This window comes from Cnephaeus nilssonii, assembly GCF_951640355.1.
Source record: "Cnephaeus nilssonii genome assembly, chromosome: 7".
NCBI classification, from domain to species: Eukaryota; Metazoa; Chordata; class Mammalia; order Chiroptera; family Vespertilionidae; genus Cnephaeus; species Cnephaeus nilssonii.
In genome coordinates this window covers 6558924-6578133 of record NC_137078.1, presented here as the reverse complement: position 1 = coordinate 6578133, position 19210 = coordinate 6558924, and the positions used below count along the sequence as shown (strand labels likewise).

The 19210-nt window shown below is 43.6% G+C and overlaps 1 protein-coding gene across 1 annotated transcript in view; it reads left to right on the top strand.

The window, feature by feature from the left end:
- ST6GAL2 (ST6 beta-galactoside alpha-2,6-sialyltransferase 2) overlaps positions 1-18659 on the top strand; it is a gene marked incomplete at both ends in the record, with an annotated part of 47681 nt that extends 29022 nt beyond the window's left edge. The window contains one exon of the mRNA XM_079778231.1: positions 18403-18659. Within this exon, the coding sequence (XP_079634357.1) occupies positions 18403-18659 (257 nt within the window). The remainder of the gene's footprint in view (positions 1-18402) is intronic.
- Positions 18660-19210: the final 551 nt, after the last annotated feature.

Sequence of the window (19210 nt, the reverse complement as noted above, 5' to 3'; positions counted from 1 at the left end):
TTTGAGAAGAATGTATATTCTGTAGCTTTGGGGTGAAATGTTCTGAAAAATGTCATTTAATCCTATGTAATCTACTGTGTCATTTAGGATAGCTGTTTCCCTATTGATTTATTTTTCTAGAAGATCTATCCAGTTATGTCAGTGGGGTATTAAAGTCCGCTGCCATGATTGTATTGCTGTCCATCTTTCCCTTATAATCCTCCAGAAGCTGTTTTATATATTTAGATGCTCCTATATTAGGTGCATATATGTTTATCAGAGTTATATCCTCTTGTTGTATTGATTCATTTAGTATTATGAAGTGGCTTTCATTATCTCTTGTAATGGACTTCACTTTGAAGTCTGTATTGTTAGATCTGAGTATTACCACCCCAGCTATTTTTTCATTTCCATTTGCATGGAAATTTTATTTTCCTCTCTTCACTTTCAGCCTGTGTGAATCTTTTGTTCTGAAGTGGGTCCCTTATAGATTGTGTGTGTGTGTGTGTGTGTGTGTGTGTGTGTGTGTGTGTGTGTATATCATGTTTTCTTATCCATTCAGCTATCCTATGTCTGTTGATTGCAGCATTTAAGCCTTTTGCATTTAAGGTCATTATTGATAGGTACTTATCTGTTGCCACTCTATTCTTTATGCCTGTGTTCTCCTCTTTCTCTCTACTTCTTCTTACAACACTCAGTTCAGCATTTCTGCAGTGCTGGTTTGGTGATAATAAATTCTCTTAGCCTTTTTTATAAATTCTCTCAAAGCTCTTTATTTCACCTTTGATTTTGAATGATAGCCTTACTAGATAGAGTAGTCTTGGGTTCAGTTCCTTGACCTGAAGTGTTTCTAATGAGAAATCAACTGATAGTCTAATAGGAGCACTCTTGTAGGTAACTTTTTATCCTTCTCTTACAGCCTTTAAGATCCTTTCTTTGTATTTAATGTTTGCCATCTTATTTATTATGTGCCTAGATGTGGATATTTTCGGGTTCATAGTGATTGGGACTCTCTGTTTTTCCTGAACTTGAGTGACTTTTTCCTTCACCAAGTTAGGGAAATTTTGTGCCATTATTTCTTCAAACAGGTTCTTTATTCCTTTTTCAGATTCTTTTCTTCTGGCACTCCTATGATGCAAAATTTATGTTTCATGTTTTCCTAAACATCCCTTAGACTCTCCTCTTGCTTTTTAATTTTTTTCCATTTGCTGCTCTGATTGGGTGGTTTTTTTTTTGCCTTGTCTTCTAATTTGCTGCTATGGTCATCACCTTCTTCTAGTTTACTGTTGAAACCTTCCAGGGTATTCTTTATTTCCACTCTGTCATTCCTCGTTCTTATCTACTTCTTATTAATTGTTTCCACCTCTCTTTTCATGTTGGTGTAGCTCTCATTAAATCCTTTATAAATCTTATTAAGTTGCTTGTACTTTCTTTGAGTTTTTTGAGCGCCCTTATTACCATTACTGTGAATTCTTTATCTGACAAAGGCATTTCTTCCTTTTCTTTCATTTTGGGGTTCTTTGTTGCCACATTTTTGCTGTTCCTTTGTTTTAATTTCTTTGTATTAAGATAAAACTGCTATGCCTCCCAGACTTTGAGGGGTGGTCTTATGTAGTAGGTGTTCTGTGGGACCCAGTTGTACAGTCTCTTATATCTCCTGAGCTGGGTGCTCTAGAATGGCCCCTTGCTTGAGTTATGTGGGTTCTCCTGTTGTACTTGGGTTTTGAATATTATTGTCCTGTTGGTGGATGGAGTCTCCTCTCAGGCTCGCTGAGTATGTGATTCATCCCTGACCATGTTGTACTTGTTGTTGTGGAGGTGCTAACCGAGCAGAACAAAATACAACACAGCAAACATGAAACAAAAATAAAATAAAATAAAAACATACACAAGACCCCTATAGCACCAATAAAAGCAACCACCAGAAAAGAGAGAATTAGGAAAGAGATATGAGAGCAAGAATGATAGAAAAGAAAGAAAGAATGAAAAAAATATGAGGAGAAAATAAAACAAACCCAAAAAATAGCACAAACAAATAACAAAACAAAAAAGGTGGGGGAAGAAATATGTAGTTGCAGAGATGACATAAAGGAAATTAAAAAATTAGGGGAATATGGGAAGGAAGATGGTTTAAAATAAAGGAGGAAGGAAAGAAAGGAAAAGAAAAGAAAAAAGTTTGAAAAGGAAAATATAGGAAAAAGCAGATAGACCTAAAATAAGAAAAGAAAAAAGATGAGAGCAGGAGAAAAAGAAAAGAGAGAAAGAAAAGAAAAAAATTGAGTAGTAAAAAAAAGAAAAAATAATAACAAATCAATAAAGCAGATAGGTGAAGAAGATAAATTTAAAAAGGAAAGAGAATAATAAAAAGGAAAAGAGAAGAAGAAAAGGGGGCGGGCATTTGTTTCATCAGAGTTGAGTGCCCCATGGGAGCTCCCTCTGGATCCTACTCTTCTGATGGCTGTGGCTGACTGTTCTGTCTGCCAGTTCTGAGCTTCCTGTGAGGTACTTAGGTGCTTACCACTGTCCTTAACTGTCTTCCTTTGGCTTTCATCAAATTGCTTTCATCAAAAAGCTCCACGGTTTGTGTCTGTCTCCAGAGAACTTGGCTGCAAGCAGTCAGGGCCAACCTGCCCTCTAAAATAGGTTTGTTAGCAGCATGGGGCTCAGGGCTGCGTCAGCAAACTTCTCCTGGTTCTCTGGGCTCCACCTCTGTCCACCTTTGCCTGCTAGCCAGCTGTCAATCTTAATCTCAAAAGTCTGTTTCTGAAAGGGCTTTAGGTGGGGCAAGTGCTATTCAGTTTTCAGGGAATGTTGTGGGTGTGTTTCCCTGACCCAGATTTACTCTGCAAGTGGCCCAAAATACTACTTTGCCCTTGGCTGGGCAGTGATCCTTGTACTCGGTCCAGTGGGATCAGCTGGAAACCTGGAGTTATCAGCTCTCCTGTGTGGGACAGCACCATTCAGGTTCCTGGGATAGTGGGGCTGATGGCCCCTCTTCCAGTCCAGTCACTGAAGCTCCCCGAAACTGTTCAAACCTGTAGGCTTGGCCTCTGCTTTTGTTTTCTCTGAAAACGTCAAAATGCAGGGTGTGGTAGGCAGGGCTCCTGAGGCTGGGACAGGCTGTGTTACCCAGCGTGGGTTTTTTTCCTTTTCCTGCCCTGTGGCTACTGGGAGTGGCTAACTCCTCTCAGGAAACGTGTTTGTTTCAGTTTGGGGGTGTACAACCAAAGGCTGGACTCCTGCCTGCTGCTTTTCCACATCTCCCCACAATGCTTCCCACCCCAGCTTCTCCTTAGGTACCTCAAGTCCTCACCTCCCTCCCTGCATGGAAGTTTAGGGTGAGTAGCTACAAATAAAAACTGTGCTCTGGGTTTAAAAACAAAAACAAACCAACAAGCAAACAAATAAAAACTGCAGCTTTCACTCCCACCAGCTCTGATCTACTGGCTCCAGGCTCCACAGCGACACGCAGCCCTGCCAGCTGGATGTTCTGTTGGCTGCTGTTCTCGGCTCTGGTGCTCCGGGTTGTGAAGCCCGGCCTTGGTTCCAGGCCTCTATCTTCTGAGGGAACAGACCCTCCCTGGCCGGCAGCTCCCTCCTCACTCTTGGCTTTCCAACCTGCCACTGCTGGAAGCTGGGCCAGCTCCTCTCATCACCTCAACCTTCTTACCAGTCTCCGGGTGTTTTGTCCTTCCTTGATATGTCTCCTCCTCAGCTGGATTTCAGTTGGTAATTCCAGTTGTATGTTCCCCACTTTAATTTTATTTCAAGTCTGGCCCTGGGAGGAGGTGCAAGAAAGGTCTGCCTATTCGACCGCCATTTTTCCCAGATCTAGCAATTACTATTGAAGGGAAGATGAGTCTGGAAGAAATTTCTGTTCAGTGCACCATTCTGAGTGTTTCCTAGTGAGAGTGGCCTGGGATACTTCTGCATCAGCAGTATCCAAAATCTCAATGCAGTCGCAGGGCTGTGCTTTTCCTGGGTTCTGTGCAACCTATGCATTAGCGGTTCTTATGGAGAAGTTTTCTTTGGGCAAGATGTCCTGGTAAAATCAAATTTAGGCACAAATACTTTTCAACTACATAAATTCCTCTTGTTTTATCTGCAAATGCAAACACTGTGTTTCTACTCACAGAGGAAGAGCAGCTCATGTAGGTTTGAGGAACACGCTGACCTCTTCGCTGAAACCATTTTACTAGTATTGTTGGAAAAACACTTCAGAAGTGTGCAGTTCACTTACTCAGAGAACTTACCAAAGCTAATAACTTATTATGCTTTTTAAAAAATATATTTTATTGATTTTTTTACAGAGAGGAAGGGAGAGAGATAGTTAGAAACATCGATGAGAGAGAAACATAGATCAGTTCCCTCCTGCACATACTGGGGATGTGCCCACAACCAAGGTACATGCCTGCCCTTGACCGGAATCAAACCTGGGACCCTTCAGTCCGTAGGCCGATGCTCTATCCACTGAGCCAAACCCATTAGGGCTTATTATGCTTTTTTTTTTTATAATTAAACTTAATTGGAGATACATAGGTGAACAATTATAATATTGATGTAATATAAATACATTTTAATATTAAGTAACTTAAACTATACTTTCATTATAAGCCTATTTAAAATATATATTTTTAATTTTTATTACTTTTATTGGGGTGACATTGGTTAATAGGATCATACAGGTTTCAAGTGTACATTTCTATGATACATGATCTGTATATTGCATTGTGTTCCCACCAACCAAAGTCCAACTACCTTCTGTCACCATATATTGGCCCCTTCCACCCCGTACCACCACCCACCCCTTTCCCTCTGACTATCACTACACTGCTATCTGTCCACAAGTTTCAGTTTTATATAGCACCTATGAGTGAAATAATATGGTTCTTTCTTATGGCTCAGTAGTATTCCATAGTATATATGTACTACATCTTCTTTTCTTTTTTTAATCCTCACCCAAGGATATTTTTTTCATTGGTTTTTAGAGAGAGTGGAAGGAAGAGGGAAAGACGGACGGAAATATCGATGTGAGAGCAACACATTGGTTGGTTGCTTTCTGCACCAGGGCCTGGGCCAGGGAGGAGCTTGCTGCCGAGGTACCTGCCCCTGACTGGAATCGAACCCGGGACCCTTTGGTCAACAGGCCAATGCTCTATCAACTGAGCCAAACTGGCTAGGGCTGTACCACATCTTCTTTATTCAATCCCCCTTTGAAGGACATTTTGGTTTGCTACATGTCTTGGCCACCGTGAATAATGTTGCAATGAATATAAGTTATGCACATATCATTGCAAATAGATGTTTTTCAGTTTTTTGGGTAAATACCCAGAAGCGGGATTGTTGGGTCATTTGGTAAGTCTATTCTTAATTTTTTGAGGAACCTCCATACTGTTTTCCATAGTGGCTATATGAGTCTACATTCCAGCCAGCAGTGAATGAGGGTTGGTTCCCTTTCTCCACAACCTCTCCAACACTTGTTATTACCTGTCTTGTTGATAATAGCCAGTCTAACAGGTGTGACGTGGTATCTCATTGTAGTTTTTTTAATTTTTTATTTGCATTTCCCTAATAGCTAGTATGTTGAACATCTTTTCATATACCTGTTGACCATGTGTTTTCTTGGGAGGGGTATCTGTTAAGGTTCTCTGCCCTTTTGTTAATTGGCTTATTTTATTTTATTTTATTTGGTGTTGAGTTGTATGAGCTCTTTATATATTTTGGATATTAATCTCTTGTTGGAGCTGTTGTTTGCAAATATCATCTCCCATTCAGTCAGTTGCCTTTTTGTTTTGTTGGTAGTTTCTTTTGCTATGCCAAAGCTTCTTTAGTTTGATAATCCCACTTATTTTTTTATTTTTTTGCTTTTACTTCTCTTGCCTTTGGTCAAATTCATAAAATGCTGTCTACATCAGGTCCATAATTTTAGTAACTATGTTTTCTTCTGTGTAATTTATTGTTTTAGATCTTATATCTATATCTCTGATCCGTTTTGAATTAATTTTTGTACATGGGAACAAACTGTAATCTAGTTTCATTCTTTTGATATTTAATATTATTAAGATATTTACTAGTTTTAATATCTATGATTATACTGAAGTTAGTCATCTCAGTTTCTAAATGAATATTTTAAACCATGTTTTCTACTTCTTTAACATCATATTATCACAAACAATTTTACCAAACAAAATATTTTGAAGAATTATTATTAAAGAGATGAACATTTACTGCTGTTAAATAAAAAATGTAACTGATTACTCAATTATTTTCAAGACACTTTAGTATAACTGTGCAAATACATTTTGACTTTTAGTAACAAGGTCATTATGCGAATTTAGTGAAATTTTGACAAACTTTTTAAGAAATCTCATTTATTTAAAGATATACATCAAAGGAGATTTAGAGATTTATTTCTCCTGATAGATATTGGTGCAAAGCCTTCAGCAAAACTTAAGGAAAAGAATGATCCTGTCTTGCTTTATAAGATTTTTCTTTGCAACTGTTTTTTAAGACTAGAGGCCCGGTGCACGAAATTTGTGCATGGGGGTGGGGGGTGTCCCTCAGCCCAGCCTGCACCCTCTCCAATCTGGGATCCCTCTCACAATCCAGGACTGCTGGCTCCCAACTGCTCGCCTGCCTGCCTTCCTGATTGCCCCTAACCGCTTCTGCCTGCCAGGCTGATCACCCCCTAACCACTCCCCTGCCAGCCTGATTGATGCCTTACTGCTCCCCTGCCAGCCTGTTTGCCCCTAACTGCCCTCCCCTGCAGGCCTGGCCACCCCTAACTGCCCTCCCCTGCAGGCCTGGTCCCCCCCAACTGCTCTCCCCTGCAGGCCTGGGTCCCCCCCCAACAGCCCTTCCCTTCAGGCCCGGTCGCCCCCAACTTCCCTCCTCTGCCGGCCTGGTCACCCCTCACTGCCCTCCCCTGCAGGCTTGATCACCCCCAACTGCCCTCCCTTGCAGGCCTGCCTCCCAACTGCCCTCCCCTGCTGGCCATCTTGTGGTGGCCATCTTGTGTCCACATGGGGGCAGTCATCTTTGACCACATGGGGGCAGCCATCTTGTGTGTTTGCATATTATTCTTTTATTAGATAGGATTAGATAGGATAGAGGCCTGGTGCATGGGTGGGGGCCAGCTGGTTTGCCCTGAAGGGTGTCCCGGATCAGAGTGGGGGTTCCCTTGGGGCGTGGGGTGGCCTTGGCGAGGAGCCTGTGGTGGTTTGCAGGCTGACCACACACCCCGGCGACCCAATCGGAGGCCCTGGTATCTGGGATTTATTTATCTTCTATAATTGAAACTTTGTAGCCTTCAGCGGAGCCAAGCCTCCTGCTCGCTCCATGGACGCAGCCATTTTTGTTGGGATTTATGTATCTTCTATAATTGAAACTTCATAGCCTGGAGTGGAGACCTGGGCCAGCCAGGGCAGGCGGAAAGCTTGGCTTCCTCCATCTCCGGGGGCAACTCAAGCCTCCTGTTCTCTCCAGCCCTGTGGCTGCCGCCATTTTTGTTGGGATTTATTTATCTTCTATCATTGAAACTTTGTAGCATTGAGTAGAGGCCTGGGCCGACAAGGGCAGGCGGAAAGCTTGGCTTCCTCCATTGCAGGGGGGAAACCCAAGCCTCCCTCCTGCTCTCCGTGGCCACAGCCATCTTGGTTGGGTTTATTTGCATATTCGCTCCTGATTGGCTTGTGGGCGTGGCTTGTGGGCGCGGCTTGTGGGTGTAGCGGAGGTACGGTCAATTTGCATATTACTCTTTTGTTAGATAGGATTATCCTTTGCAGGGCTTATACAAAGGGGAGATATACATTATAATCAAATATTTAAACATTCTTTAAAACACCAAATAACCCCTCACTCTCAGTATGCCTTCCTGATTTTATTTTATTCTATACTCTTCCAAATCTTGACCTTATCTAGATTTTACTTATTCTAAATATTGTTGTAATAAAAGGGGCTCCTTTGATTCATGGCACCACACAACAGACACAATAAATGTTAGCTTAATGAATGCAGGGAAGAACAAAAGAATGGGAAGTTGTACCTTATGTCACCTTATAGACTCTCACCTACTGTTCAACTGGTCTCACATGTAGAAGGATATCCACCTCCTTCTGTATGGTTGATATCTTGGACTCTACAGATACCAGAATCAAATCTTGGCTCCAACAGCCAACTAAATATGTGATCATGAGCAAGTTACTGAATGTATCTAAACCTCAGTTTTTTCAACTAGAAAATAAAGATACTAATAGTACGTTTATCTTTAAAGTATCATGTTCCTAGCACAATAGCTAATATTTACTGTTTACTATTATTGTGATGTGCCTCACCTCAAATTTTATGCTGGTCAAATAAGACTATATTTCCAAAATGTATGAAGATCTTTCTTTCATTAAGATAAATCGAGGTAAAAATAGACTTTTGCTTTCTTTGATATTGTAGAGGCCAATCATTACATCAGATAGGTATATCATAATTTATGCCTGCCTTTAGTTGTTGAATAATTTGAAATACTTTTCAAATTATTTGATAGTATCAATCAGATTGATGAACCATTATTATATCTATGTACTAATAATATGCTATAATCTATTCTATATGTGAATATATAGATTTTTTCATTTAAACCATTCCCTTAAGATAAATTATCAGGAGTATTAGTGCTGAGCAAAGGGTATGACATTTTGATACTTGTTGGAAAGTGCTAATATACTGCTTTTTCATTGAATTTCTGATCAGAGCCCATATTTTTCTTACAGTTCAGAGAAAGAGGCACCCAGTAGATACATTGGAAATATATTACTTGTACGATCCTTTTCTCTAGAGAAGCAATGAAGGGGCCCTTGCACCTCTTGGACTGCACATGTATTTACTAAATTAAAAGGAAGTAACACGGCTTACATTCATTTAGATGATCCATAAAGACTTGTTTCTTTGGAACAACTCTTTCATCTTATTGGGTTACTTACCTACAGCCCATTAGGGAGCTAGTTGTTCGCATATGAGTAGCAGTTCTCTCTCTAATCCCTAGTTGGGTTTTAGAGATTGACCTTGTAACTTGGCACTGTGAAGTCCCTTTGTACTATAGCCTCACTGAGGATAAATAGCAATTTACTTGGAATCTCACAGCTTCCATTTTGCTCTCATAAAGACATATTTTTATAGAAGGCCAGTGAGCTCACCTGGGGTCACAAAGCATGGCTGGATTGGTTTGCCACCTACATGAAGCTGGTGTCCACCCAGCCTGGCTCAGAGGCTGAGCACCGCCAGGCAGACAGGCTGGTAGCACAGGGCGCACCAGCAGCACAGAGGTGAGCTCACTTAAATCCACAACTGACAACATTTTTATTGTAGAAACCACCAACACCCCTCTACCCTTTTAAAAGGCAGCACTACTGATTATAAGTAATATTTCTGCAGTTCTTCAATGCAAACACTATCATTTCAGGCTATTTAATATACACACAAGCATAATATGCTTAACAGGTCATAACTTCCTTTCTTTTTTCTGTTTTATACTGTTTTTGGGATTTTGATTTTCCAATATAGCATCCAAACTCATGATTAACACAATATAATGACATAGTAACACAAAATCACAAGCCACAGAACACCCATATTTATGATTATGTAAAAATGCATTGCAATTATGTTGATTAGAAAAATTTTGCATTTCTCTGTAAATAATGAATCCTGAATGTGTGTTAGTTACCACCAAATAAATGAGCTAAATAGTGGCCTTCAAGTATTATTCTCACATTATGTGATTTTATTTACTACTAGAGGCCTGATGCATGAATTCGTGCATGGATGGATCCCTTGGGGTAGCCTGAAGGGATCAGGCCGAAACTGGCAGTCCAACTCCTGCCTGCCACTCCCGCTCATCCCGGCCCTGCTGCTCACGCCCAGTCAGTCCCGATCTGGAGAAGCTGGTGTCACCACAGCGGCGCTCACCAGCCATGAGCCCTGCGTCTAGAGCCCATCCCGAAAGGGTTAGGAGGGGGCTGGGATGCAATTGGCCTCTGGGCAGGTTGTGGGACTCTCCTGCCGGCCCGGGATCTGGATCCATCCCGCTGACGTTCGTGCCAGTTGTCGGGAGCCACCTGGCAGCCACTTTTATATTGTTTCTTCCTTGCAGAGCATCTAGGGAGGGGAAGTTGGTCCGTCGGTGCCTGGCCCATTCTCCAGAGATTGGACCTGCAGGACTACTGAGGGAGTGAGTGGCTGCCCCTGGGCTGGTGGGCCACCAGGATGGGTCAGTCAGCTGAACGGCGCTCCCGCTGTGAGATCACACTGACCACCAGGAGGCAGCTCCTGCATTGAGCATCTGCCCCCTGGTGGTCAGTGCATGTCATAGTGACAGGTTGACCAGTTGTTCAGTTGTCCGGTCACTTAGGCTTTTATATATATAGACTAGAGGCCCAGTGCACGAAATTCGTGCATGGAGGGTGGAGGGGGAGTGTCCCTCAGCCCAGCCAACACACTCTCCAATCTGGGACCCCTTGAGGGCAGGTGGACATCTCTCTCACAATCCAGGACTGCTGGCTCCCAATTGCTCGCCTGCCTGCCTTCCTGATTGCTCCAAGCCGCTTCTTTCTGCCAGCCTGATCAACCCCTAACCACTCCCCTGCCAGCCTGATCGACGCCTAACTGCTCCCCGGATGGCCCAGTTTCCCCTAACTGCCCTCCCCTACTGGCCTGGTCACCCCTAACAGCCCTCCCCTGCCAATCTGGTTGCCCCTAACTGCCCTCCCCTGCTGGCCCGGTCACCCCTAACTTCCCTCCCTGTTGGCCTGATCACACACAACTGCCCTCCCCTGCAGGCCTGGTCCCCCCAATTGCTCTTCCCTGCAGGCCTGGTCCCCCCGAACAGTCCTCCCCTGCAGTCCTGCCCCCCCCCCCCAACTGCCTTTGCCTGCTGACCTGGTCTCCCCCAACTGCCCTCCTCTGCTGGCCTGGTCACCCCTAACTGCTCTCCCTGCTTGCCTGTTCCCCCCCAACTGCCCTCCCCTGCAGGCCTGGTCCCCCCCCAACTGCCCTCCCTTGCAGGCCTGGTCCCCCCCAACTGTCCTCCCCTGCACGCCTGGTCCCCCCCAACTGCCCTCCCCTGATGACCTGGTCCCCCCCAACTGCCCTCCCCTTGCTGGCCTGGTCACCCCCAACTGCCCTTCTCTGCTGGACTGGTCACCCCTAACGGCCCACACTGCCCTCCCCTGCAGGCCATCTTGTGGCAGCCATCTTGTGTCCACATGGGGGCAGCCATCTTTGACCACATGGGGATGGCCATCTTGTGTCTTGGAGTGATGGTCAATTTGCATATTACTCTTTTATTAGATAGGATAGTAGATGCTTATTCAATTATTTTTTATTATAAGATGTTTAAATTTCCAAACCACCTTTTAATTACAAATATTTTCTGGAAATCTAACTTAAAAAAAAACACAACACTTTCGTTCCATAAATAATCTTAAGTGTACTTCTCACACTTTTCTATTTTATAATGAACTAGAGGCCCGGTGCACAATATCATGCATGGGTGGGATCCCTAGGGATGGCCTGCAGGGATTGGGCCCCAGCTCGCACCCCCAGCCTTGCAACTCCACAGCCCCACCTGGCACCCCGCCTTAGCTTGGTGCCACCCACTCACTTGCTCCACCATGCTGCCTGTGGGGCAATCAATCAGGGCTGGGCCCCCTGCCCAGCTCCCTCAGTGCCTGGGAGCCAAGCTGCAGCCCCGCCCTCCACCGCCTCCACTGGTCACCATCTGTGGAGCGATCGGGCCCCTGCTCACACTCACCTTGGCCTGGCACCGCCAGCTCACCTGCTCCAGCATCCCACCACGCTGGGTGGCACTTTCATTTGGGTCCATCGGGGCCAGCAGCACCCCCACTGCTACCCGCTGCCAGCGCCACGTCACCAACGCCCGCCATGTTCCACGCTGCCCCCTGGTGGTCAGCACACATCATAGCGAGTGGTCAAATTCCCAGTAGAACTCCTGGTCGAACTCCCAGTTAAATGACTACCCGAGGGGACAATTTGCATATTAGGCTTTTATTATATAGGATTTATGGAGAAACCACCAAACAGCTGTTAGATTTCCATTAGACTGCATATTCAATACACTCAGCCTTTCACCCTCATCACTCATTGAAAAATATAAGTGTTCTATTGGTCAGTCTCAGAAATTCCTAATTTACCTAACATAAAAATTGCATTCAGTAGTTAATGGAAGTGATATAAACCAGTATTTTTCTTGTCACTGCCAATATGTTGTGTTTATACATAGCTTATTTTGCCACATGTTGAAAGAATATGTTCATCAAGGAGAAAAGTATATTATTTTTAATGATGTTGGATGTTACTTTAAATATTGCCAGGTGAAAAGCAAGAAAATTTTAGTGTAATTACAGTACAGCTAAAGGCTAAACAATTAAACTATACTAGACTCTGAAAGAACATCAGATACATCAATATCTGCATAGTAGAATTTCAGAGAAGGAGCCTCATTCATTCCGAATTTGTGATAATCGGAGCATGAGTTGAAGTTTGCTTTTTATCCACACTCTGAGCAAATGAATACACATTGCTTGTTATGCTGAGTTATGTAATGTGACATTTTATTAAGACCAGTGTAAATGCTTTTTAATTGGCTTGATAATTATGTTGCATTATACAGTATTTTAAAAATGCAATTTGGCACATGAATGCCTCTTGAGTCATAATTGCCTGGAAAAATTACGCTTTTTTTTTTCTTTAAATGAATCCCTAGTATGGACTTATTTATAAAATCTGGCCAAGAAACTTAACATTAATTGAATTATGTTTAATTATTTTAAAAAGCTGGCCATGTGCCCATTTGATTGGCTTGTTAAAACACATGAAAAAGAGTTTTAAATATTGATCTACCTATCAAAAACTATAGTTCCATATCAAAAGCAGTAAAGTTTTATTAGTGATGAAACAGCTTCTATTTAGTAATCTATAAATAAAATTATTTAACATAAAAGTTCCTTAAGTGATTATTTTTAAAAATTATTTACTGAATAGCATAGTATTAGATGATTTGTATTCTTGCTTTTTGGATAATCCTGAACAGTCATAAGAGAGGAAATGAAAGAAATAGTAGTAACATTTGTATCATCCGCAGATTTTAATTCCCTGTGTCGATACTGCATGGGGAAATGATTACGAGGTCACACTTTGAATTTATATGTATATGGTATCTGTGCATAGAAGGCCTGCCTGCTGCTCCATAAAGGCCTTGTACAAGGTTGGCATCTGGGGACTTGGATTCGGGGAGGGTTTTCACTGTCATAACTGGTAAGACAAGAATGGTTCACTCTGTCTAGACTGTTTGTGCAAGCAGTGTGGCTCACCTGCGTTCCTCCTTCGAGTCTGGAGTTTTGGTTTGCGCCAGATAGAGCCTGCCTACGTGGCTAGCCCCCGGTGCTAACCTACCTGGAGTGCTGGTTCTCTGCGAAGCTTTCCTGGTTGGCAGCATTTCACACGTGTTGCTGGGATAATGAGTAATCCTGTGTGACCACTCAGACAGCATTCTGGAAGCCTCCCCCCGGGTCCCCTGGGCTTCTCTCCCCCTGTGGCTTTTCCTTGCTGATTTTGCCTTGTATCCTTGCTTATATAGTCCTCACAGCCAGTCATAAAGCCCAGGGGTTGGGAGGGGACTCCCGACCTGGAACCTTACTGGTGGTGGCTGTCATGTCTGGACGACGGGCTCAGCATCGCACACCTCAGCAGAGAGGCTGGTGTGGTGCCCAACACTTTCCTCAGCACAATGTTTAAGACACTTTCCTCAAGTCACCCTTAGAGTTTTAGGTTATGGGCTTAGCCCCTGTTTTTAATTTAAAGGTTACTTCTTTAGTTTAATTTGATAATTTTTTCCTTAAAGAAATGTTTTCTAAATCCTCAATGGTTAGCACTGTGACCCATTTAATAAATGTTGAATTTAATTGAAGAGATCTCTCAGTAGTACCTGGGCTCTGGTCTTTCTAGTCCTGTCCTTACCCTTCCCCCCTCTCCCACAGTATTTACTCCCCACACCCCCTGTACCCTGATACACATACTCTGAACTTGTCAGAAGAAATGCCATCTTCAGGGTTTTGTGTATTACTAAGTCCTAGATATATCCACATTTAATAAAGATTTTCAGTACTTATTATATGCCAAAATCTGAATCTAAACTCAAATTTACATGTAATAACAGCCTTAATAAATTAAAATGTACTCACATGCTAAATGATTTGACCAGGCAGCCTGAAAAATAATTTCAAATAAAAATATTCTCTACCTTTGGTACCATAAATTTTGTCCATCTTTTACATGTACCCAATGAGTATAATTTAATTTTCCTATTGAAGGTGCTGCCATTCTAATTTCACTATTAATGGCTGCCATTTAAACACTGAGAGCAGATTCTGCTACTAGATAAATTTTAGGGTGCATGGCAAAAGCTCATAGTCACAGGAAACCACTCATACATATGGGCACAGCACGACATGGGGAACACTGTTGCTAACTAAGCCTGTGTCAGGTAGGAGTTACACAGATGCTGAGCTGAGAAGCCACATGTTCTGAACCTCCATTGATTGCCCTTCGTTTGGGACTGTCATGAACTAATTGGCAAGTTTTGTATTTCTGAAGCCCTAGAAGTTATTTTAAAATGCAAAATATTGCCCTAGCTCAGTGGTCGGCAAACTCATTAGTCAACAGAGCCAAATATCAATAGTACAACAATTGAAATTTCTTTTGAGAGCCGAAAACCGACTTGTGTGCATGGGCCACGAAGTTTCAATCGCACTGTATGTGCGCGCCCGCACGTGGTATTTTGTGGAAGAGCCACACTCAAGGGGCCAAAGAACCGCATGTGGCTCGCGAGCTGCAGTTTGCCGACCACTGCCCTAGCTGGTTTGGCTCAGTGGATAGAGTGTCAACCTGCTGACTGAAGGGTCCAGGGTTCGATTCTGGTCAAGGGCACATGCCCAAGTTGTGAGCTTGATCCCCAGTATAGGGTGTGCAGGAGGCAGCTGATCAATGATTCTCTCTCATCACTGATGTTTCTATTTCTCTCTCCCTCTCCCTTCCTCTCTGAGATCAATAAAAAATTAAAATAAAAAATATTTATGAAAATGCTAAAATGTACCTATTTACTTATAGTGAAACCATAACATTTTGTCTAGTTTTATGACAAAGTCTATCCTATATAATAAAAGCGTAGTATGGCCCTAACCAGTTTGGCTCAGTGGATAGAGCATCAGCCTGCGGACTGGAAGGTCCCAGGTTTGATTCTGGTCAAGGGCATGTACCTTGGTTGTGGGCACAACCCCGGTAGAGGATGTGCAGGAGGCAGCTGATCGATGTTTCTCTCTCATCGATGTTTCTAACTCTCTATCCCTCTCCCTTCCTCTCTGTAAAAAATCAATAAAATATATATTTTTTAAAAAGCGTAGTATGCAAATTGTCCCTCCACCAGGAGTTGTCCCGGAGTTCAACCAGGGGGCGGAGCTGGCCAGGGGAAGGGAGGGAGGCCCCTGCTGGCAGCCAGCAGCTGCTAGGGACCTTACCAGTGCACGAATTTTGTGCACTGGGCCTCTAGTATTGTATATTTAGCAAATATGTGATTTAAAGATCAGATTCAAGCACCTAGTAGCCCTTTGAAACCAAGACAATAGACAGTAAGGATATATAGGGAACCTACCCCAAGATCTCCTGGGTGTGTCTGCTGCCCAGCAGGTAGAATGTCTGGCTACTGTGAGATAGCTTGGGGACTCCCTGACAGCAGTTTTTTTCAGAGAACGTATGTCTTAGACCAGCATGGGTGGTGGGCCAGCACTGGACCAGGAATGCTTGTGATTGGTCTACAACCAGATTACTGTGGAAATGGAAAGTATTTAGATATTTTTATAGAAATTTGACACCAAATGTCATCCAAATACGTGTCTCTAATAATTCATTGTTACTGTGTTTTCAAAAGTATTGCTCTGTGATCGACTGGGACTTTCTAAATGGGCTTTCACCACAGATAGTTTAAGATTGCTTGTTAAGAATTCAGTTTCCTGAGCTTCAACATAAGCCATTGGAACCCAAATCTCTGGGAATGGGGACAAGTCCAGGAGTCTGCATTTTAACAAGCTGTCCAGGCCATTCACTTCAGTCTGAAGTGTGGGAACTGCTGTAGGAAGAGGAACAACAAACTGACTGACACTTTAGAACCAGAATTGCAAAGAGCAGCTAGGATATAGTTGCTTGCAGTCCCCATGGATGAGTGCCTTTGCCATTGCCTCTCAGAACCACCTGGGGAACAGACTCCCTCCAAGCCTCTTCACTGCCGCCTGCAGGCAAGTTGTCATATTGCACTCGTGCATAATGTGTAGGACTGACCACAGGCCAGAGCCAGGGCGGGGAGGGCAGCCAGTGCGGGGAGGCCATGTCCAAGAACTTGTTCCCTAGCTCTGATTAGGAAATGCCAAAGCTCTTCTCTCTCCGCAGACACAGGTCCTGTGCCCTCATCGAGAGAAAGCATGCACGTCACACAGGTTCTTGTTTGTTGCAGGTTGAAAGGAACTGGGAATAAAGGAGAATTTAATTTTCCCTGGGCACATGGCATTCTCATTTACCATGTCAGTTCTTTATAGATGATCTTGTGAGGAATAGAAAAATGTTCGTCGAGCAGTAACTGCTTCTCAGAGGCGGGACTTCATCGCCTGCGCGGTGCCGACTCAGAACAGTGCCCACTGCCCTCCGCGACTTCAGGGAGAAGGGGCTGTCCTGCCTTGGTGGGTCCCTCTGGGCCCCACCTGAGTGCCTGTCACTTTCTGCCAACCCTGAAAGGGGCCACAGTGGGGCAGCAGGAAGAGGAGGAGGAAACCGCTAGAACTGAGAGGAACTGGGGGTTTTAACCTTGCCCTTGAGAACAACTCCTTCATCGAATTTGAAGGAACTCACCTTCTCTTTGTTAGGAATGTGCTTTGCTCTCAGCCACAACACAGGGCCGTGGCTCTCGGCTCACATCTTCAGAGTCTTCCAAGCAGGTACCTGTGTCCTTCTGGCAGCAGCACCCCTTCTGTTTCCCTCCCGCCCCCTGTCTGCAGGCCGCCCTTTAGGTTCGGGCCTACCCTCCCTGGGCAAGCTTTCTGCATCTCCTGGGCAAAACCGGCCCCTCCTCTCTTCTCTCCCGGTGTCTCCTAGGCAGGACTTCCTCTGGTTGTGGGGATTTTCATGGTGCAAACAGGGCTGCTTAATTAGAAATATGGTTATCCTCTACAAACAAATATGGCCTCTAACTGTGTGACTTTGCTTTTTCCATGGCAGGGATATCTTTGTAATGAAAGGAGTGTGCACATTCTTTTAATGTTTAAAGGGTGTTAATGAGGTGGCTCTAGGAAAAGAAAGCCTGTTGGCCTAGACCACAAACTCTGTTTGCTCAGTGATGTTTGGGGTTACAGCTCACTATTTGAACAGTAAAACAAAGAAATTAAAGCAACTCCAATACTGACAGTTTCAGTGAAAAAAATAATTTTTAGTATGAATTTTAAACTGTTTAAAACTCCATTTCTTCTCATTCAAACAGCTATTTTATATTAATTTATAATCAAGCAGTTATTTTATAATCAGTTTTATGTAACATGTTTCTTTGGAACATAGCAGTTCTATTGCAAATCAGGTGGAACCTGAGGGTACAATCTGATACCTGGTAGTCTAACTTGGGGGATATAGATCTGTCACTCACTAGATTGCAGTCTCTAAGTTTAGTAACTTTGTGTTTTATTTTCAATCCCACAGTACTCAACTGAACAAGTATATATATACTAGTATTACATCTTTTTTTTTTTAATCCTCACCCAAGGATATGTATTTTTTAATTTTAGAGAGAGAGGAAAACATTGATGTGAGAGACTAGCATCAATCAGTTGCCTCCATACGTGCCCTGACTGGGAATCGAACCCACAACTTTTTGATCGAGGGGATGACTCTCCAACCACTTGAGACTCCGGCCAGGGCTGCTAGTATAACATCTTTATATATAAATGATTATATATATTAATGATTTCAGAGAGGAAGGGAGAGGGAGAGAGAGATAGAAACATCAATGATGAGAGAGAATCATTGATCGGTTGCCTCCGGCATGCCCCACACTGAGAATCGAGTCCACAACCCAGGCATGTGCCCTGACCAGGAATCAAACTGTGATCTCCTGTTTCATAGGTCGATGTTCAACCACTGAGCCACACAAGCCAGGCTAGGATTATATCTTCATATGCCCCACACCCATGAACCAGTATACCCACTCACTGGAAGTGGGAAGCCTGGAGAGCAAGGTTTTCTGGTCACCGTCATTCCCCACCACCCTGCCAATAGGAACTTCCCACGTGGAGGTCATCGGGTTCCATTTTCTTTCCGTCCCAGGAATCCTCCTCATGATGTCCTTGTGCAGTGAGGTGCACGTGTACGAATACCTCCCATCCGTCAGGCAGACGGAGCTGTGCCACTACCACGAGCTGTACTACGACGCGGCCTGCACACTCGGGGCCTACCACCCCCTGCTCTACGAGAAGCTGCTGGTGCAGCGCCTGAACACTGGTGCCCAAGGGGACCTGCACCGCAAGGGCAAGGTGGTTCTGCCAGGGCTGCGGGCCGTGCACTGCCCCGCCCCCAACTCTTGAAAAGGGACTCTGGGGAACCAATGTGCAATAAGTACTACTGCTGTGCTCTAAGTCACAAAAGAATACTTGAACATACATTTTAGGCAATGTGGTCTTGAGTCTTTAAACTGCAATTTAGTGATGGCCTCGAGAATTCTTCTCTTTCTAAGCCCTTGAGTATTTATTGCTGCTTTGAATATAGTAATGGAATTGAAAGGGGGAAAAAGATCAAGAAAGATGCACAAAAAAGAATAGCTGGAAGAAAATAAAATGTATAACAACACTGCTAAGCTTTTTCCACGCTGTGGGCTCAGCTTATCAGGGCTGGTGACAGGGCTGATGCCAGCAACACGTCTAACACTAAAAAAAGGTTTAGACCTGGAAGCACGGACATTGAGGCACAGTGTTTACAGCATCGAACGTCACTTGTGCAGGCATTCATCAGAAAAGATTCTAGAGTTTATGACGAATATCTGACTTGCCACTCAGCTGTGTTTATTTTAACATCAGGAATCTAGGATTCCTGTGAGGTGCCTGTGTTTCCAAACCGTTGCATTCGCCATCTGTGCTTC